Raw genomic sequence first — 22,389 nt, 5'->3', positions numbered from 1 at the left:
TTCAGAGAGCTTATTGTTAAATCCAATGACCTTTCTATGAGGTCATACAGCCAAGCATGTTTGTTAAATACAGACAATGTCTAGGCTTCATGAATTTCATTAATAAGAACTCTCAGTATTGATCTGGGTGGGGACAGCACATGTCTTTAATCCTAAAAAAAAAAAAAAAAAAAAAAAAAAAAAAAAAAAACTGCATTTGAGAGAATAAAAGGCTGAGGCCCTGTACAAGCAGATGTCATGTCTGGGGTGTGACTTCTGCAAAGTGTGTTAGTTTAGCAGACACATCACCACAGACAAAGAGCCCCTGTATTGATTACAGTTAGTCACAGTATGACAATTGTAAAAACTGAGATACATCTCCTACATGGCCAGAGTGCTGGCTTAGACACACAAAGCACTCACTAACTGCAAGGGCAGAAGTCCCTGTGAAGTGCTGAAAGGCACAGGGAGGGAGTTACCACTATGTTATCTCTGACACAGTAACACTGAGATAGTAACAAACTGCCTAACAGCCGGAAGAAACCTATAATTTAAAGAACAAAAAGCCACTTTTACACCTAGCCTCTCATACTTAAGTCTTGTATGCCTCTTCCCAGAGCAATACTGAATGAAAACCTAGTTAAAGTTGAAGAGCAGCTTAGCCATTCTAGAAACCAGGATCTGTAACCCAAATAACCAGATTTCATTCCGTTTGAGTACCCATTGAGTTATTTCCTGCAGGTAGTGAAGTTTGGTTGTATAAAGAGCAAGTAGGATATTTCCATTTCCTTGGCTTGTTGCCAAGTGATGGCAAAGTCTTTTGTCAAACCTTTGCTATTGACATGGTGTTTTTATGAAAGTCTGAGGCCTCTAGCATACTTTCTAGCAATAGTTTATCAATTTCATTACTGCTTTGTGCTAGAGGACCTTGGAGACCTGTATGGGATGGGATTGTGCTATGGATGATTCCTGTCCTTGACTATGTCTTATAACTAAATAAATAATGAAGTCAATTCTGTATCATCTGGTAAAGATTCTGTGGTTTCAGTATGTACAGCACCTCTTTTTGCATATCATAAACTGTGCTGAGAGGTCCTTTTTGATCCATTAACACCATAAGAATAGCATATACTGACTTTTGAACAAAATCATAAGGACTAAGATCCAATTTACTTAAATTTTCTGATTTGTATCCTGCATTTACTGATTTATTTGCATCAGTATAGAATGTAGAGAGTCCAGTAATTGGTGTACCCAATACAATGCAAGCTACCTCTCTTTTTAAGTTTAGTTCTTTTGCTTTTGGGATAATTGTTGTTAGTTAATCTCTCCTCCCCTCAAAAAAAAATTACTTCAAGCTCTTTGCCAGGGTTCACTCTTTACCTATAATTTATCAATTTCATCATTAATAAAAATTACTTTAATTTCTGCTGGATCTATTCCTGCTAATTGACAAAGTCTCTGTTTTCCTTTCAGAATCTACTCAAAGTTCTTCTCCACATAAGTTTTATAATTGTTTACTTGGTTTAAGTGGTAAACGCATCCACATGATGATAGTATCTTCACTCTCCATTAAAACCCTGGTGGGGAATGCTTAGAGTGTAACATGACTAGAATGCAGTTGAGTTTTGGATCTACACGGTCCACATGTGCAATCTGTAGCTCCTCTTCCACAAAAGCCAATTATCTCTCAGCTACAGATATTAATTCCCTAGGATGATTTAAGTCTTTGTCACCTTCTAAGGTTTTGTTTAAATTAATCAGTTGATCAATTTTATTCTAATAATATGCCATAGATAAGAAATGTCTCCTAGCAATACTTCAAAATCATTAAGAGTCTTCAATCAATCTCTCCTAATTTACATGTCTTGGGGGTCTCATTTTTTGTAAATATATTTTATAGCCTAAATAATTAATAGAATTTTTTCTTTGTATTTTTTCAGGAAAAAAATTGTAACCCCAAACAAGATGAAATTTTCTTTACTTCTAAATTATCTACATTTCAATCAGATAATAAAACAATGTCCCTGTAATTGTATATTATAGACTGATGAAACTGCATAGATATTATTTCCAACAACTGCCTAACAAAATATTCACATTCCTTGTGGGCGAAAAGACCACTGGTATCTTTTAGAAGCCTGAGAATTATTATTAGTAGGCACTGTGACGGCAAATTTTTCTCAGTCTTTTTCTTGCAATGGTGTACTGAAAAAGAATCTTTTAAATCAATAACTATGAGAGGCCATCCTTTAGGCAATAGAGAAGGCAAAGTGTTTAAACTATAAAGAGCCCATTTGATGTACCGCCTTATTAACAACTCTTAAATCTGTTACCCTTCTCCATTTTCCTGATTTCTTTTATTAACAAATACAGTAGAATTTCAAGGTTTGGATGATTCCTCAATATGCTCAGCCTTAATTTGCTCCAGTACCAGCTCTTCTAAAGCCTGCAGTTTTTCTATTGTTAAAGGCCATTCATTGTGCAGCCCATACAGGTTTTTCAGTCAGCCATTTTAAAGGTGGGACTGTTGGTTTCTTTGGGTACCACATGTAGAAGGAAGTTTCACTTTCACATTGTCCCTTGGCCATTTAGGCACAAATAAATACACAGAGGCTTATATTAATTCTAAACTATTTGGCCAATGGCTCAGGCTTCTTATTATGTAACTCACTTTTAATTATTAGCCCATTGATGATAATCTATATATCTCCACATGTTTTTGGCTTACTGAAGAATTCCCAAGCATCCTATCTTCCAGGTAGCTACATGGTGTCTCTCTTGCTATTCATTCTCTGAGTTCCTCTTCCCAGAATTTTCTTATTCCGCTACCTCTGCCTATACTTCCTGCTTGGAACCATCCTGCCTGTCCATTGGCCAAAAAATCTTTATTCATCAGCCAATAAGAGCAACATATATTTGCAGTATATACAAGGACATTCCTCATCAGCCAAATGCAGGTCTAATGCCTCCACAGCAGGGGACAGCTGATTATATTAATGCTTCACCAAAAGACTTGTCACATTATAGGTGGCCAAGGCCAGCAGGAGTGTGATCCTGGTCTTGGCTAGTTTGTTAGGCAATGACTGGATCTCCCAAATTGAGCATGCATGTATTGTATTCAAATGGAGACCACCAAACAGAGGAACCTATATTTAGATGCTTTTGGATCCTGGAAGGGCTGTTTCTGGCTGAATAAATGGAGATTCCTCTCCCATGTGGCATTCACTTGGATTTCAAAACTAATTACAACTGAAACAAGAGGGTCACAGTTACTGCCTCTTTTGTAGACATTGTAGGAATGGCAAATTGATTGTGAACAAATACTTTAATTAATATTTGTGATTGATGGGATCTATCCTTGGAATCATACAGGAAAATGTATGATACTGCATCATTAAGGAAATGAAACTTCATGAAGGCCTAGGAAGATGCTCATTCTGTCAACTTTTGCTTCTGAAATTTTTGTTGACTTCCCACCCAGTGTTTCTGAAATACACAGGTATCAAAGTCTTGGCCTTTTCCAGGAGGGTGCATGGGTTTGATTTTCACAGGCTCTGGATTGTTACCATCATTGCTTTCATCTGGCACTATCACCAAGGACTGGGAGTTGCCCATAGACACCTGTTCTAAGAAGAGGCAGTCAGGTCTCCACCTCCTGGGCTGTTCTGGAAAACTTAGCTTGTGGTCTCCTCATCCCAGTTCCTGGAAGATTAGTGACAAGCACCTGCTGAGGGTGCCCGCCTCATCTTCTTTTTTTTTTTTTTTTTTTTTTTTTTTTTGCATCACTGAATATCTAAAAAGGAAGAGCATAAATATAAGCTAGTACTAGCCAGATGTCATATCTTTCTGTGAAATTTGTATCATTTGTGTGTGTGTGTGTGTGTGTGTAGGATACACGTGTATAGAAGCATTGCTGTGGCACACATTAGAGATCAGAAAACATCGATGTAGATCCTTTTCCTTTCTCCTACATTTCTGTAGCATCTTGGTCCCAAATTTAGATCACCAGTCTTGAGCACCAAGGACATGCATCTGCTGAGTCTCTCATCATTTTCATTTAAAAGTAATTGGGATTTACTCTGGGTTAACTTTTACCTCACTATTCACACTCTAGGATGCATTTCTGTGGAACATTATGAAGTAGAATGATGACATAAGGATAATCAGAGAATAAGTTGCATCAGGTATTTCTTTCTGACCAATTATGACCAAGGGCTATAGTAACAAATTTCAAAAATAACATAATACAAAATGATAGATAACTATGAATGCATTCTCTGTCAGGACTGGATGTTATAACCCCATGGTCGGTTTCCATGAACTGGCATCCCTCCAGAGGTTTTAGTAGATATGATCCACTTTGTCTTTTCTAGCTCCTGATGTTTACAGGTTCTGAGAATGAAGAAAGGGAGAGAGTTGTGATATCACTCAGTTTCCCTGACCCTTTCTACCCAAACTTTCCATTGACCTTCAGTACTAAACTTACCTGTAAAGGGTAACAACAGTTGTAGGCACCAGGAGCAGCAACTGATTCAGGCCAACCACAAATAATTTTATCTTTCCTGGATTTTTCCTTATATTAAATTATAGTACTATGTGAGGGGTAATGTCGTACAATTGACAGTAGTAGGTTATAACATCTTTAAGCTGCAGGTTACTGACAGTGTGATATCTCACCAAGACCTACTGCCATTGAACTTCAAATGTTTCCCACTTTTCATATTAGGTGCCTTAGAGACAGGAGCTTAGGAGCATTCTCTGATTTCTGCCGATGAAGGTACCTGACTAGCCAGTCATTTTTGAACCACTGATCAGGTAAGTGATTCTGATTGTGTATCCCAATCAAAAGGATGTGTATCCCTGACAAAAGGATGAAGACTGGGTCCATCGGATGTCCCATCTCACACCTGAGATTAGAAACATAAAATAAATATACATTGAGTAGTCATGCTACAAGATGGCCTTCCTGGAAAACCATATAGCTTTGAGCATAATGGGCTAAACAAATGTGGTGCCTTCTTCCTTGAAGAAAACCAGGGCAGCAGGAACACAAAGGACTGAGCAGGGTCACTCATGCCCATACTGTGCCTCAATTTGAACTGATTCCTGAACATTGTTTTACCAACCTGTTAAGCAATCTTAGGGACAGTACAGTGTGCCAACAGAGAGTTTGGACTGCACTTAGCATGACTTCAGAATTCCTGTGGCTCTTCTTTGGGATTCAATACAGGAAGGTTCCCAGGTGTTGAAGACAGGGCAAAACAGCATAGACTCATTTGTGGGGATCATGATCATGTCTGTGGGCAAAGAACATTGACATAGGGTCCATGTGGACAATGTTGTTTTTATCACCCCCTGTCCATGTGGTGTTTTTATTATGCTGCAATTCTAGGCACATAAAGGAACCTTATTCCTCATGCCATTGCTGCTGATAAATATTGTTGACTACAGAAGTAGTATTGGCACAAGGACTTCTTGGGAGACATGCCCATATTTTTTAATTATGTTTTTTCCTTGAGAATTTCAGGCATGGACCATTCCTCTCTCTATTCCCCCAACCTGAATGCCAACAAAGACATCTATCTTCATAATTTCATGTCTGTTTCATTCAATTATTTACTTTTATATATGTGTGTGCCAGTGTGTCAGTATGTGTATGTGAGTGAAGGTGCTCATGGGATTCAGAGGAATAAAATGTGGGACTAGTAAAATTGAGTCAGGGAAGGAATAGATGAGAGAAAAGAGAGAGAGAGAGAGAGGGAGAGAGAGAGAGAGAGAGAGAGAGAGAGAGAGAGAGAGAGAGAGACTAAAAGAGGGAGCCACTATAGGTTTCAAGAGAAAACTGACTCTAGAGAAATGTCCAGAGAGCCACAAGACTGACCCCAACTAACAATTTGAGCAGCAGTGGAAAGGCTACTATAAATGTCCTTCCCTGATAATGAGATTGATGACTAACTTATCCACCATCGCAGAGCCCTCATCTAGTAGCTGATGGAAACAGAAGCAGACACCCACAGCTAAACACTGAGCCAAACTGGAATCCAGATGCAGAGAGGGAGGACAAGACCAGGCTACAGAAACACACAGAGACAGCTGACCTGAATAAGGAGGAGCTAATGGACCCCCAGACTGATAGCTGGGAAACCAGCATTGAACCAACTCAGACCCCCTGAACATGGGTCTCAGTTAGAAGGCCTGGGAAGTCTAAGGGACCTCTCAGTGGAACCAAGATATATCCCTGGTGCACAAAAGGACTTTGGGAGCCCATTCCCCATAGAGTGATACTCTCTTAACCTAGAGGCAGGAGGGAGGGCCTAGTCCCCTACTCCAAATGACTTCACAGATTTAGATGACTCCTCTAGAAAGGCATTACCCTACATGTGGAGTTGGGGAGGGGGTGGGATTGGAGGGTGGTCAGGGGTCATGGGAGGGTGGAAGAGAGTGGGGGAGGGACAGAAAGGGAACTGGGATTGATATGCAAAATAAGAAAAATAAATAAATAAACCAAAAAACAAATCTCTTGGTTATTTTTCCTAATCACTGATATACAGTAGAAGAAGGCTTTTTATGAAGGGGGAACAAGAGAGACATTTTTATTTTATTTTTTAATTTAAATTTGAAACAAGCTTGTTGTACATGTCAATCCCAGTTCCCACACCCTCCCCTCCTCCTCTGCCCCCACCAAACCCAAGCCCATCCCCTTTCTGATCCCCAGGGAGAGTAAGGCCTTCCATGGGGAATCTCCAAAGCAGGTCTTATCATGGGGAGCAGGGCCTAGGCCCTCCCCCATGTGTCTAGGCTGAGAGAGTATCCCTCTATGTGGAATGGGCTCCCACAGTCCATTCTTATACTAAAGATAAATATTGGTCCACTACCAGAGACCTCATAGACAGCCCAGGCCTCCTAATACCCACATGCAGGGAATCTGAGTTGGTACTCTGCTGGTTTCCCAGCTATAAGACTGGGGTCCATGAGCGCCTCTTTGTTCAGGTCAGCTGATTCTGTGGGTTTCTCCAACCTGGTTTTTACCTCTTTGCTCATCACTCCTACCTCTGTGCAACTGGATTCCAGAAGTTTGGCTATGGGTGTCTGCTACTGGATTAAGGCTCTAGGATACCATATAAGGCAGTTCTTAGTCTCATTATAGTGGAAGGCATTTAATGTAGGCTCTCCATTATTGCTTAGGTTGTTAGTTGGGGTCATCCTTGTAGATCTCTGGACATTTCCCTAGTGCCTGATTTCTCTTAAAACCTATAATGGCTCCCTCTATTACGTTATCACTTTTCTTGCTGTCCCCACTTTTTCCCTGACTCAATCTTCCTGCTCCCTCACGCCCTCCTCTCCCCTCCTCTTCTCCCTTTCTCTTTCTCCTAACTCCCTCTCTGCTCCAGGGAAAGTCTTAAGGAAGAGCTGAAGAGATCCTCATGCTACCTCATAGATGTGGTAAACTTCAAGGTTTATAGAAACATAATAAAAATTTGCTGTAAGATAAAGTAAAACTTTTGATCAAACTTATACATGAATTTGCAGATTCAGGAGCTGTCACTCTTTAAAATTTAAAATGTAATTTGTTTGAAATGTGTCCTCACATATTCCCAAATAATACTATGATATGAGTAACGGAGTAACGGAGCATGGTATATATTGAGAATGGTGGTTATTCAGACAAATGAATCATTAACCTCTATCCCATGATTTTTTTAAATCTAGCATGGGATAAACAAGTGCTGGTTTCTATATAATAAGTTCCTGTGTTTCCATCCACTTCATTGGCAGATTCCTCCCCTATTGTCAGGGGGATGGCATAGCTCCTTGAGTATTGAAGAAATGTCTCTGTACACACATCTGTCTTCCACAACACACATTTGGATGCTGACTTTCCAAGTATTTTGAGGGCATGGTAATCTGGTTGGACTGGAATGGGTGAGTGAGATCACCCATAGAGGGTGAACAACATCTAGGAAAATAGGAAATAGACAAGGCTTCTAAAATTTCTCTGAAAACAATATAAACAGTTATCATCATGACAGCTTAATCATGGGAGAAATTATGTCTGAAAACCACTCAGTATAACCTGCCTTACTGAGTGTATCAATTTAAGCTGGCCTTCACATAATTACATGAATAAAACTCTAGATCAGAGGTATGCACCATGAAAGAGGGAAAAAAAAGCAGAAATTTTCTTGTCAGTGTAATATCTACAAATATTTTGATATTTTTCTGGATTTACAGGTTCTCCCTAGATAAAGAACCACAAGAGTTTATAAGCCAAGAACTGCCTAGACTATATCCTGCTATTTGCATACTTCACCTTCAGAAACCACAAATGGCTCACATTTGTTTTAAAGAGATGTACTCATGAGAAGAGCAATAATTAGCCTGAGACTGAGATTAGAAAACAATGGCTTTTCAGGTGCAGATTTTCAGCTTCTTGATAGTTAGTGTCACAGGTAAGGTGGAGGCGACCATTTGAGATCAGATTCCACAATCTTTTAACCTGGGGAAGTTTGAGTGTACGATAAAATGTTTTTCTTTCTTTCTTCTGAATGATGGGTGGTATGAAGTTATCTATATATCCCTGTGTCTACTGACATTTTTGTCTTTGTCCTGCTCATAGTGTCCATGGGAGAAATTGTGCTCACCCAGTCTCCGGCCTCCATAGCTGCATCTCAAGGAGAGAAGGTCACCATCAACTGCAGAGCCAGCTCAAGCGTGAACTCCAATTATTTTAACTGGTACCAGCAGAAGCCAGGAGCTTCCCCCAAACTCCTGATTTATAGAGCATCCAGGCTGGCTTCTGGAGTCCCAGCTCGATTCAGTGGCAGTAGGTCTGGGACATCTTACACGCTCACAATCAGCAGCATGGAGGCTGAAGATGCTGCCATCTATCACTGTCAACAGTTGGGTAATAACCAAGCCACACAGTGATGCAGACTGGAACAAAAACCCTTTCCCTCCCAGTGGCTTCCTCTTAGCAATTAAATGTGGCCACAGGTTTAGTTGTAGTTTTAAGTGCTGTTTTACAAGGACATTTACATGGTTGGGTAACTTAGCGTAATCCAATATACCACACTGTGCTTCAGTGCTGTTCTCAAGTTTGGCCAGTGCCTGCTTATTCTCTATTTTAGTTCTGCTTGTTAAAGCAAAGTGTAGTAGGCACTTCTTCTCAGCTGTTCTACAGCAGGCCTCTGGGAGCCTGAATACCTGGTTTCTTCTACCTTCTCTGATCACAGGATCTTCTCTGGCAGGTGGCTTCCCCTTCATGAGAGTCGGTTCCTAAAAGTAAACTGCCTCTGTTATCCTACTGAAGGTGATATCCATCTTTCTCTGACTTCTGATTTTCGTTAACAGACCTTTGATCTCGCGGAAAGTATCCTGGTAATTAATAGTTGAAATGATTTTCTTTTCCAAAAAAAATAATTCATGACAGTCATATATTGTATTATCTTTCTATTCTTAATGACAAATTGCTGAAACGACCCACTAAGAAAGAAAAACCCCAAAAGGCAATAGAGGACTAATAAATGGTCATTAAAATGTTTCCTTTTAGTTTGTTTATTTATTTATATTTTGTGGTGTGTGTGTGTGTGTGAGTTGTGTGTGTGAGAGAGTGTGTTGTGTGAGAGTGTTTGTGAGTGTGTATGTGAGTGGGTGTGTGTGAGTGTGTGTGTATGTGTGAGTGTGTGAGTGTGTGTATTGTGAGAGGGTGTGTGTGAGAGTGTGTGTCTGTGGGTGTGTGAGTGTGTGTATCAAAGTCAGAGAAAAACATTCTGGAGTCAGTTTTCCCCTTTTACCATGTGGGTCACAGGAATTAACCTCAGACTGTCTGGCTTCGTGGTAGGTATTTTTACTTGCCAAGCCATGTCTACTACCCATTTTTTTTTCTTGTACATTCTGAAAAAGAATAAATCAAAGACAACACTAAATTATAGAAAAACTGTTCATGCTCATTGGTTAACCGAATTGGTTTTGTAAAAATGTTTGTTCTGCCAAAAACAACTTTTAGATACAATATAACTGTGATCAACATATTCACAGATAGAAAAAGTCCCGACTGCATATGACATGCATATGACAACTGAATACAAAAGAATAATGTTGGGATGTACTGCCATAACTAATCTCAAGTAATGTCACAGAGCAAGAAAATAAACAACATGAAATTAACACAGAGAAACTCCTAGATAATTGAAATAGATATGAATACTCAGATAATGAGAAAGCAACCAATGCTGACAAACAGGGAAATACACCAACTTACAAACAAACAAACACAGAAGGAAAGATGATCATCAACTAATGAGTTTAGGAAAAATGAATGTACACATACAGAATATGTGTCCCTTACCTCACCAATACAAAAATAAATTCCAAAATATTCAAGTACCTCAATGTAAAACATGAGGCTGAAAAATCTGGAAGTTATGGGATATATTATGTGGGGAGGACTGTAAACCCTCTGCACGGGTCTGGGACTGTGGTACTTTGAATGACACTGGCCGCTATAGGCTCATATGTTTGCTGCTTATTTCCGAGGGTGTCGTCAAAGAACTAGGAGGTGTGGCCTTTTTTGGAGTGAATGTGACCTTGTTGAAGTAGGCATGTCCTTGTTAGAGGAAGCATGGGATTAGAGGTTGGTTTTGAGGTTCCAAAGTTCATGCCAGGCTCACTTCTCTCTCTCCTGGATGCATGTGGGTCAGGATGTAATCACTCGGCTCCCTGTTTGCCACCATACTCCCTGCCATGATGATAATGGAATAACCCTATAAAATTGTAAGCAAGCCCTGAATTAAATGTTTTCTAGTATCATGTCTACCTACAGCCTGCCATACCCAACCATGATAATAGCAAACTGAACCCTGAACTGTAAGTGAGCCACCCCAATTAAAACTTTTCCTTTGTAATAAATAGTTGCTGTGGTCCAGGTGTCTTTTTATATAGAAACCCTAACTAAGACATTAGCCATGAAGGTGCTGGTTTGACTCTAGTAACACACACACCACACACAGACACACACACACACACACACACACACACACACACCTAGTCACACAATTATACACACACCATTACACACATACACACAGTCATACACACATCACACACACACACACAAACACACACCACATACATTTATACACAAACACATACAAATTGGCAGTGACCATTTAAGTTAAATTGTCTCATAAATTGTGAAATTATATGTAATGTACAGAATTTTAATTTGTACATTTTTAAGTTATCATTCATAATTTGTTCATTATTTGAAGTGATAAATGCATATTTTCAGTAAAATAAAAGTATAAAGATTTGATGGTCGTGATAACATTTTCTTCTAAATTTGATTTCACTCTTCACCACTACACTAGACACAAGACTTAAATATCATATTAAGGTCAAGGGCATGGATACCATCATGGAAATACTCAGAATGACCTGGAGTAACATTCCATAAACATGTGATTCATTTACTGACTTACATGTTTAAGAGAAAAGAATCAGTGTATATTCCCCTTCTTAAATAAAACAATTTATTGAATAGAATAAAAAGGTTAAGATTGAGTACTAAGTTATGGATAGGTGAAAATTCTCTACATGACCTTCATAATCCAATATTTCTCATCAGTCATCCAGTCTCTTCATTCTTATATTTTGCCTCGGGACAGATATACATCTTTCCACCTCTGAAAAGCATGGTGGTGTTTGCTTTATTGTTCAGTCAGATCCTGAGGAAATAGCCACTGTGTCCATGTTCCTACCTTCTCAGTTACCTCTAGAGCTAAATCTCTGAATTTAGAGACTCTAGTTGGTGCTAGTTTTGTGTTTGGTTGGTTGGTTGGTTGGTTGGTTGGTTGGTTGGTTGGTTGGTTGGTTTGGTTTGTTTTTTGCAGTTTCAATGGCAGTCTAAATTATTCAGCTATTTCAGACCACCTTCTATGAAATAAAAAACATTTGTAATATGGGTTTACCATATTACCCAGTTATCTTCCATACTATTTCTGAACTTCTTGCTGAATTATCTACTTTCTTAAATATCCTGTGAAGACGGTTCTAGCCAGATCAGTGGACAACTATCCACAGTTCCTGATACTGTATCCAAAGTAATTTTCCTGATACTGTTTCTTTATTAAGTTAACTTTGTTGTGTGTTTCATCCCAGTAATAGAAAAGTTACTAGGCCACCAGGATTATACATGAGAATAGGAATTTGAACATGAGATAAAACTTGTAATTTCAGAAGTGAATATAGAAGGGGAAATGCACAACAACAATGTCCTAGTTTCCTGTTGGACACTTGCTCAGCTAGCACTTCCTTGTAGATTTAGAATTTACAGGCTTCTTTTCTGTCCCAGTGAAAGCATTTCTTGTATAGTGCAAACACTGAGGATTTACAGAATATGGTAAATAAGTGCTGATATTTTTGTTGATTGGTTAGGGTTTAACTGAGACATAGTCTTGCTCTTGAAAGCTCAGACTTCTCTAGAACATACTACAAATCCCAAGCTGGCCCTGAAGTTGCAGTCTTCCTGTCCTGGCTTCGCAATATAGTGATTATAAAGAAGCACATGGATAGAAATTCTCCTGATGAGGGATTCCTTAAAGCCATGATTCAATACAGTCTATTGTTAGTTTCCTTGATTGCCTACCATAACTAAGACATAAATCCCTATTGCTAAAGACGTGACTTCAGCTGAAAATTTCAAACTGGTTAGCTAGCCGTCGCAGTTCTGTAAGGTGCTCTTAAACCTCCTGGTAGATAAAGTAGCAATCAAGTCTTGCTTAACAGTGGAGTTCTTAACCTAAAATGATGGCAACCTGCATGGGAAGATGCTAACTTGTACAATAATCTCTATCATGGGACTAATCTAGAGTTTTTTCCTTTGACCTGTGAACCTCTCTCTGACAGAGAACTACTGTCTGGTATTCCAAAGCCAGTCAATGTCCATGGCTGGGAAAGTCATATGCCCTCTATAAGTTACAACTGGTATTGATTTTTCTGAATAGTCATGGCATCAAGTTGACTTCTACATAGTTATATTTATACCTATAGATTTGTTATGCTGTTAGCCTTTACCAGAGAAAATCTTTTTCTGTATGTGGTATTTAAAGTAGAAGCTCACAGCTTCTTAAATTATGAAGGATGTCTGTGGAGTACTCCCACTTATCTTCAAGAGTATACTTCTATCATCCCTACTAGGATTAAGGAATATTTCACAACAGGATGCAGAAAGAATGTAAGAACCAGAGGATATCAAGGAGTCCTGTGAAACAGTGCATTCTGTACACGATCATTTTACTATACTCTTGAACTCACTACTGTGGTTACTAGCACAAGATCTGCAGAAGTTTGGATGCATCATCATTTCAACTTTTATGGAGAAAAGATTGACTGTGCACTATTCACTGTCAGACTACTAGGAGTTAATAGTTGCTGGGAAAGGGTATGTATGTAGCCTTGGAACCATTGCTAAGTTGAGTGTTCCAGTAAACAACCTCCAACTCATATTCATACAAACAAACAGAAATAAATTCTGAGTCAAATAAAAGACTAGCATTATCATTGGTGGGGATTATAGAGATAGAGTTTCAGTGAGGAAGGAAAGAGGATAATGGGAACGAAATTAAAATAAATCATTATTTACCTTTTTAAATTGCCAAAATTATAAATTAAATAAATTAATTAAAATGTAAAAACATAAAAAGAATAAACACTATAAGCACCATATAGTAAGTACACCATTAAATGAATGCATACATACAGACTTTCTAGAAAGCAGAGAGAACAATGAACATACAGGAAGCATTCTTAATGAACTTCTATCTGACCATGCAGGTCATGGAAGTGCAAAGGCACTCAAATTAGTTTAAAAAAATCCAAAATATCAAAGTTCAGAAAGAAAAATAAGACATGGAAATAAAAAGGGATTACTTATTCTAAAAGAATCCTATTAGACTGAAATTAATTTCTTAATAAAAAAGCTAGCATTAATGAGATAATTGAGTAATGTAGCCAAAGTTCTACGAAGAAATATAATCAAAAATCTCCCTTCAAAGCAAAATATAAAATGACCAGAAAACTTTAGAAATGAAGGAAAAGTAACCACTCCCCGTAAACAAAGCAAAGATAATTTAACCTAAAATATGTTTGCATTAAATTCAAAACTCACAAAGGTAGAGGAAAAAGTGAAAGAGAAAAATTAAATTTTCTCAACACATCAGAACACCAAATCATAAAAAAAATGGAACATGGAAAAATATTCAAAACAACTAGAAAATATTAAGATAAGTTATAATACACACATCATAGATAGGTTGTTATACATCAATAACTTTGGATATGATTGAAAAAATCGTGCAGACAAATAGCAACAACAGCTAGATGGAGAAAACAGAACAATTTGTCAGAAAAGAAACATTTCATTAATAAGGACATAGCCTGAAAGTAAGTGAGCATACCTTTCATAAATAGAAAGCAAAATGAAGTATGGCATGTAATAGTTACATTAATAAAATGGAATAAGTAGAAAGGATACAATGTGACATTAAAATAATTATATTGTGTGGTGATGTGAATGAGAATGGCTTCTACAGGATCATAGATTTGAATGTTTAGTCATCCGGGAGTGGCACTATTTGAAAGGATTAGGAAATCTGGCCTTGTGGGAAGAACTGGAACTGAAATAGGGCTTTGAGGTTTCCCAAAGCCCAAACCAGGCCAGATGGCTTACTCTTCCCGCTACCTGCAGATCCATATATGGGATCTAAGCTACTGGTCCAGCATCATGTATGCCTGGATGCCACCATTCTTCTCCACCTGACAATGTACTCTGAAACTCTGGCCAAGCACTGATTAAATGCTGTTTATCACAAATTTGCCATGGTCCTAGAGAAGCCCACAGAAACACCTGACCTGAACAAGGGGAGCTCATAGACCCCAGACTGATAGCTGGGAAACCAGCATAGGACTGACTCAGACCCCCTGAACATGGATATTAATTAGGAGGACTGGGCAGTCTATGGGGCCTCTGGTGGTGGATCAGTATTTATCCCTAGTATAGGAATGGACTTTTGGAGCCCATTCCACATAGAGGGACACTTTCTCAGCCTAGACACATGAGGGTGGGCCTAGGCCCTGCTCCAAATGATATGACAGACTTTGAAGATCCCCATGGAAGGTCTCACCCTCCCTTGGGAGCAGAAAGTGGATTGAATGGGGGTTGGGGGAACAGGGGAGGAGGGGAGGGTGAGGGAACTAGGACTGACTTGTAAAACAAGCTTGTTTCAAATTTAAATAAAAACATAACATCATAAAAAAAAACAAGATTTGCTCTGGTCATGGTATCTCTTCACAGCAATAGCACACTGACTAAGAATTATAGCCAAGGAGATAGTTTAATAAAGGAGTATGTCTCAGTTTCCTGCATATTTAAGGGATACTTTCGAGATGGGGAGTTAGACAAGACCTGTAGAATCAAAATGAATTTTCATTCAGCTTTAACCCCATTATTCCTGGTTACTAGCGGGTACATGTTCACCATTTTCCACAGACAAATGCAATATCGTTATTATTGCAGCTGACGAGGCCAGAAATGCATGACTAGTGAGGTATAGCCAAGGCAGTCATGCTCAAAGGCCCTCAGCAACAACCAACACTGGGTTCTACAGCACTGCTCTCTCATGTTTGGCTGCTGGGCCATCCCAGCAAGGATGTTTTTGATAAGGTATACATCACTGTGTGAGGAACATGTGTACCTTGGAAGCAGTAATATATTCCCAAATCCTCAGGCTCCACTCTGCTGATCTTGAGCGTGAAGTCTGTGCTTGACCCACTGCCACTGAACCTGTCTGGCACCCCAGAATATCGGTTGGAAACCCCATAGATGAGGAGCTGCGGAGACTGGCCTGGCTTCTGCAGGTACCATTCCAAATAGGTGTATCCATCACTATGTACAATACTCTGACTAGACTTGCAAGAGATAGAGGCTTGATCTCCAAGGTTGACAGGCAATGAGGGTGGAGTTTGAGTCATCACAACATCCCCCCTGGAAGCTGAAATGATGAGAGAGAAGTGCAAAGTCATGGAAAACTTAGTTGATTTATTATTATTTTTATATTATTTGCAACTTAGATGTTTCTGTTACATAAAATTGCTTATATGCTAAAATTTGCTTTTTAACAAAACAAGTGAACTGAAAGCCATTAAGAGGCTTCTAGTCACTATTTAGACCACCCCAGTCCATCTGTGTCATAATTTTCATTATAGTATATATTCTTTCCCATCTAGTTTCACCCTCTCACAGATGTAAATCTCACAGGCCCCATCTTGGAACGTAAGACCCATCTTCCCTACATGGACAGAACACAGGAAGTAAGACTTGGGACTCATCCCCTCTATCCATCACCCTTTCTCATTGTTCTCACCAGAAATCCTGAACAACAGCAGCACCAACAGTCTAACGGGCATCTTCATTTTGAGGAGGCAGCCCAAGGAGACTGATCAGTCACTGCAAGAGGACTACTTTTATCTCAGACTAAGAGGGTAGGTCCTCCCTAGAGAGCAATATGCAAAGGCCTTCATTAGTGATGTAGTATAAATGTCATGAGAATTCTCATAATGGCCCTTCTTTACCAGAGTTAGAACAAAAGGCCGAAAATAGTCAAAACTGTTTATGTATCCAAGAGGGGCCTCCTGGTGCCTGTTTAATAAAAGAGTGTGAAGCTGGTACACTGATCTACACAGTCCGACATAAAGACCATGAGGCTTGAGGAACATCCTATCCACTTCCCATGGAGGGTGGGGAATCATCAAAGTCTGTCATATCATTTGGTATTCCCTCCTCAGTGTATCTAGGTTGAGAGAGTAGCCTTCGATTGGGAAAGGGCTCCCAAAGTCCATTTGTATACTAGAGATTAATACTGGTTCCACTTTCAGAGGTGCCATAGACTTCCCAGGCCTCCTAATTGACACCAACATTCAGAAGGCTTGTTCGGTACAATGCTGGTTCCCCAGGTTTATGACTAAGGTCTGTGTGATCCCACTTGGTCAAGTCAGCTATTTTTGTGGTTTTCTCCAGCATGATCTTGACCCCTTTGCTTATCCCCCCTTCCTCTCTACTACTGGATTCCAGCATTTAGTGCTCAGCTGTGAGTGTCTGCTTCTGCTTCCATCGGCTACTGGATGAAGGTCTAGGATGGCATATAAGGTAGTCATCAATCTCATTACAGGGGAAGGCATTTAAGGCAGCCTCTCCACTATTGCTTAGATTGTTAGTTGGTGTCATCCCTGTGGATCTCTGTTGTCTTTTATGTATTTTGTTATAGGAGCCCCAAGAAACGCATACCCATGTCAATTCAAAATTACTCCAGAAAAAAAAAAAAACAGAATTCTTTTATTTCCTTGAGAGCTGTGTTTTCATACATTTCCAAAGGCAAGAGAAAGTATTGTTGAATGAATTAATAATTGAAAAAGACACAAAATGAAGAAAAATATTGTAGTTTTTCATGTCACTGGGGAGAAAAAGTTCAAAGAGCAATATGCCTGTAACACAGGATTAGGGAAATATTTAGCTCCCATGAATATGTTTCCAGTAAAATAACTATTCAAACTGATCTGTGCCTCTTTAATTCCTCCTTCTCCCAATCTTTTGTTTTAATTTTAAATCCCTCAAAGGATGTGTTATGTCAGACCTTTCTCCACTCTAATGTCACTAATACCCTCATAGAGATGAGTATTTCTGACAATAAAGAGTAACTGTCATGTAGATCAAATAATGAAGCACAAGGAATCCCATTTTCAATATTTTAAAGAACTCTTTTTCTGTTCACCTAATAGTGTTCTGACTTATATTACAATGAATGGTTTATTTGATACATATAATAAAAATATCAATAGAGTACTTTTGAAAAATAACATAAATAGTATAAATAGTATGACATTTACATGCAAATACTTAACGTGAAAATGCTTTACCGAAAGAAAGTAGTAATAGTTTATTGGAAAGTATGGGGGTTGGCAAAAGGACAATGGGTCACAAAAGAGTAAAAGAGACAAAGTGAAAGCTATAAGAATGATCAGGGGCTCAGGACAATGGGATAGAAGAAAAATTGCAAAAACTACTTTTTGCTAAACATCTATAATGCTGTCTAATACCTTGTATGCTAATTAAAAATGAAAATGATTAAGCAACCAAAAAAGATGAGGGAAACATAACCTGGTTCCGAAGTTCACTAGGAGGATTCAGTAGAAGGACCCAGAGAGGCTACACTGCCACCAAGGCTCTTCCTTATCACACAGGAGCTACAACTCTCAAGATTTCCAAAGGAGCAGAGCTATTCACATTCACGGAAACTGAATTTTGGCATCTTTGGGATTTACATATCAAAACAGAAATATTTTTAGATATTTTAAGCTAGGATTATGATAACATGCAAATCTGATATCTCAATAATAGACAGTGGATGAGTTATAAATACTATGATTGGAAACTTAAATGACCACCAAAGCTCTTATTTTGTATACCTGGTTTCCAACTTCTGATGTTTTGATAGATTCTGGAAACTCTGAGGATGAGTCTAAACTTCAGAAACAATTCACAGGGAGAAGTATTCGGCTTCATATCATCTATGACCATTTTTGTTCTTGCTCCCTGTTTCCAGGCTCACCATGATGCACCTGAGAAGCGTTTAATGCCTCTCCTGGGATGGATGGCAACCCCTGAACATGTGAGCCAAAATAAATCTCCCATACTTGCTTACCTCATCATGTACTTTGGTGGCAGCAATGCAAAATTAACTACTAGTGGGAATCTGTTATTTAAGAAAAAAAATCTGCTGAACAAGGGGGAGCTCATGGACCCCAAACTGATAGCTAGGAAACAGCATAGGACTGACGCAGACCCCTTGAACATGGGTCTCAGTTAGGAGGCCTAGGCAGTCTATGGGACCTCTAACAGTGGAACCAGGATGTATCCCTAGTGAACAAAGAGATTTGGGAGCCCATTCCCCATTGATTGATACTCCCTAAGCCTAGAGACACAGAGGAGGGCCTATGTCCAACCCCAAACAACTTGACAGATTTTGATGATCCCTCATGGATGGTCTCACTATCTCTGGGGAGTGGATGAGGGATGGGATGGGCATCGGTGGGGAGAATGGGAGGGTGGGAGGGAGAGGGAATTAGGATTGATATGCAAAATAAATAAATAAATAAAAAGAATACTGATACTTGAAATAGGGGATTCTTTGGCGCTCATTAGACTGCTTTTATTCTAAAGTAGAGAACTCAAAGCTGTTATTTTCAGAAATGTCCAGGACACCCAGGGATGATATCTGTACACTCTTTTCTCTAACCTTCACCTCACCTCACCAGTCCATGTTATTTATGCAGATCCTGGTGGATACTGAATCTTTCCTTTCAATGCCATGTTTAATAGCAGGACTGGGTACCTGGGAAATTTGATTCCAGATGTACTGGTGATGATCAAGATTTTACAATAGACAGTGTTATCAGCAATCCCAAGATACTTCCTAAGTCATACTGTGAAAAGCAAAGAAGGAATGTCATTAATGTTGTAGAGATACTAAATCACCTTTTTTTGCCTTTATGTGCAATTTCAGTGCCTCTCAAAAATTTGCAGAATACAAAGTACTAATTTGTATGTAACAAGCAACTTGTTATGTAGATGCTATTGCTAAAGGCTGAGCTAAATTTGACAAATAATATTCTTGTATAGGTTTTTATTTTAACTTTTTGTTTCTTTTCTGAGATTGTATTTGCATTACATGATTCCGCTCTTCTTGTTGCTTCCTCTAAAGCTTCCCCCTTAGCTTTCCCTGCTACACTAAACGTATGGCTTTGTTTTTCATCAATTGCTATTGCAATGCAATAGTTAGAATGCTTCGTTAAATGCAATCGTTAGAATGCTTCGTTAGTTCTAATAAAACCTCACTTCTGCTTGTCTGAATGGTTTATGTTATGCCTTGTATCACTGGGAGTGCCACCCCAATAGTGCTGACAGTAATAATTTGTACCATCTTTAAACTCGAGATGCTGATGGTGAGAGAATACTGTGCCCAAGTTCCACTGCCTCCCTGAACCTCAGTGGGACTCTATCTTCCAGGTTGGATGCCTCCTACATCAGTATCATAGGAATTGTCTATGGCTTCTGCTGACACCAAACTAATGAGCTAAATTTTTTTCACTGGTTTGTCAAGTGATGGTGACTTTTTCTCCCAGAGATACAGACAAGGAAATTGGAGTCTGAGTCATCTGCACTTCACATGTGACACCTGGCATTAAAATTACAAAGCAAATACTCACATGGTTAAGCGTACTAAAAAGACATTACCTGAAGAGCTGGTCATCACTGGTCAGAGCTAAGCAAATACTCACTGCTGTCTTCCTTACCTGGGAGCCAGCACAGCAGCAGTCCAAGGAGCCAAGGGGGGATCCACATGCCCATGCTGTGTCCTGACAGAAAATAATTCTTGTAAGAGTATGTCCAGCCTCTGAAGAAGACCTCGGATTAGTGAACTAGAGAAATTACATGCAAACCTGTAGGACTGGGCACAGCTGCTTAGATGGCTCATCTCACTAAGGCCTCAGCAAGGATCTAGGCTCCACGAGTATCCCCCACAAAAACCAGAATGTGAATATTTTCCACAAAGAGTATATGGGCTTCTAGGGAACAAAAAAAGGCTACACTTTTTGTTAACTTTGTGTCCTACCACGTTGCTAAAAGTTTATGTCAGATTTAAGAGTTTTTATGTTATCATCCACCAGAGAGCTTACATGGGACTGACCTAGGCCCTCTACACATATGTTAAAGTTGTATAGTCTGGTCTTCTTGTGGGACTCCTAACACTAGGAGCAAGGGCTGTCTCTGTCTCTGTTACCTGCTTTTGGAACCCTTTCCTCCAATTGGTTGCCTCTTAATAGGAGAGGAGGTGCCTAGTTTTCCTTCAGCTTGATATGCCATGGCTGGCTGATATACAGGGAGGCCTATCATTCCCTGAAGACAAAGGAGGGGTCCATGGGGAAAGGCACAGGGGAGGAACTGGGAGGAGAGGTGGAAGGGAGGAAAAGTGTGGTCAGGTTGGAAAATAATTAATTTTAAAAGAGTTTTCAGGCTGACTCTTTATGTGTAGAAACACATCACTATAAATATTTTTGACTCATTCACCTCCTTTTTACATCATATTTGTTACCTCTGCTTGCTTTATTGAAAGCTAAATGTTCTAGATGGCAGGGAAGTAATTTGCATCACTAACAAGCCATTTGTGATGAAAATGCTGCTGCTGATGATTTCTAAAATGATAGTGAGCAATTCCTACTCACCTTATCAAGTGTGAGAGCAGGAAAAGGAGTGCAGCATCCACCAGCTGCTGGAGACAGATGCAGGAATTAGATAAGGGCTGTATAATCGCTACTATGTTCTTTCAGATGGGACAGCATCATCTCCACCTCGAACTAATGGGACATCTCTTAGCATGCATTTTTGATAGTTCTGATTTTCACTGGCAGGTAAATTCTGCATTTTGGAAAGCAACAGAGCATACTCTATTACTAATGTTTACCTTTGTGGCCACTTGTTACCTCTTTATTCCAATCAGTTAATGCCTGTCGTATGGTCTAATTTCCAAAAGTTCCTTCTCATATTATCTATAGTGTCTTATGTTTTAACACATGAATCTCAACTGATGATATCACCCAGATGTTTCAGATACCATTACATCTGCATTTAAGAAAACTCAAGAGGGCGTGAGCACAATTTCTGCATGGCCCAGGCAGAAGATCCACCCTCAGACACTAACCTGGCACTAGGTGGCAGTCTAGACCCCTGAAATCCATATGGCCTTTAGTGGCACTGTAGGCCATAAACCCAAACACATACCCTAGCTGAGATTGGACCATGGACCCAGACACAGTCCTTGACAGCAGCCTGGATGTCAACTTGTCCCAGTGTAGATCACTCACATCATGTAGCCAACATCTCCCATCACCTCCTCTTTTCTGTCTAAATTTAAAACAGACTCCTGGCAACCACTGGAGCCACAGATATTAACACAGACTTCCACAACTATATCAGGGCTATGGACCAAGTCATGGCCTATGGCAACAGCCCATAGGCCATGGATGGCAAGCAAAAGCATCTACCTTAACCGATTCATCATTGCCCTCATGTCTTCAGATCTGCCTCTCTCCCCAGCAAAAGAATCATTTTCCCTCTCTCTCTCTCTCCCTCTCTCTCTCTCTCTCTTATTTCACCCCAAGTCTACAATACCTCAGACTGTGTTTGTCCTCTGCAGCCTGCCAGGTCTTGACGTAGCTCCATAAAAGAAATAACTGTCAAGTGAATATATATATTTTTTTATTTTTAATAAATAATTTAGAACCTAGATTTATTTG

General features: G+C 39.4%; 1 protein-coding gene and 2 gene segments (V, D, J or C); 1 reads left to right on the top strand and 2 right to left on the bottom strand.

Annotated features, from left to right (window-relative positions):
• The window catches only part of LOC127235735 (ribose-5-phosphate isomerase), an 877,486-nt gene that overhangs the window by 679,920 nt on the left and 175,177 nt on the right, over positions 1-22,389 (bottom strand). The gene's annotated exons all lie outside the window — the stretch shown is intronic.
• On the top strand, positions 8,384-8,910 carry LOC127235841 (Ig kappa chain V-IV region S107B-like). The segment is given in 2 exon segments: positions 8,384-8,432; positions 8,600-8,910. Coding segments are annotated over 2 exon segments (360 nt in total).
• LOC127235840 (Ig kappa chain V-II region 26-10-like) lies at positions 15,658-16,452 on the bottom strand. The segment is given in 2 exon segments: positions 15,658-16,031; positions 16,404-16,452. Coding segments are annotated over 2 exon segments (423 nt in total).

The sequence above is a fragment of the Phodopus roborovskii genome, unplaced genomic scaffold (assembly GCF_943737965.1).
Source record: "Phodopus roborovskii unplaced genomic scaffold, PHOROB, whole genome shotgun sequence".
Lineage (NCBI taxonomy): Eukaryota > Metazoa > Chordata > Mammalia > Rodentia > Cricetidae > Phodopus > Phodopus roborovskii.
Note: the sequence above shows the minus strand (reverse complement) of the source record. Positions and strands in the feature narration are given on the sequence as shown.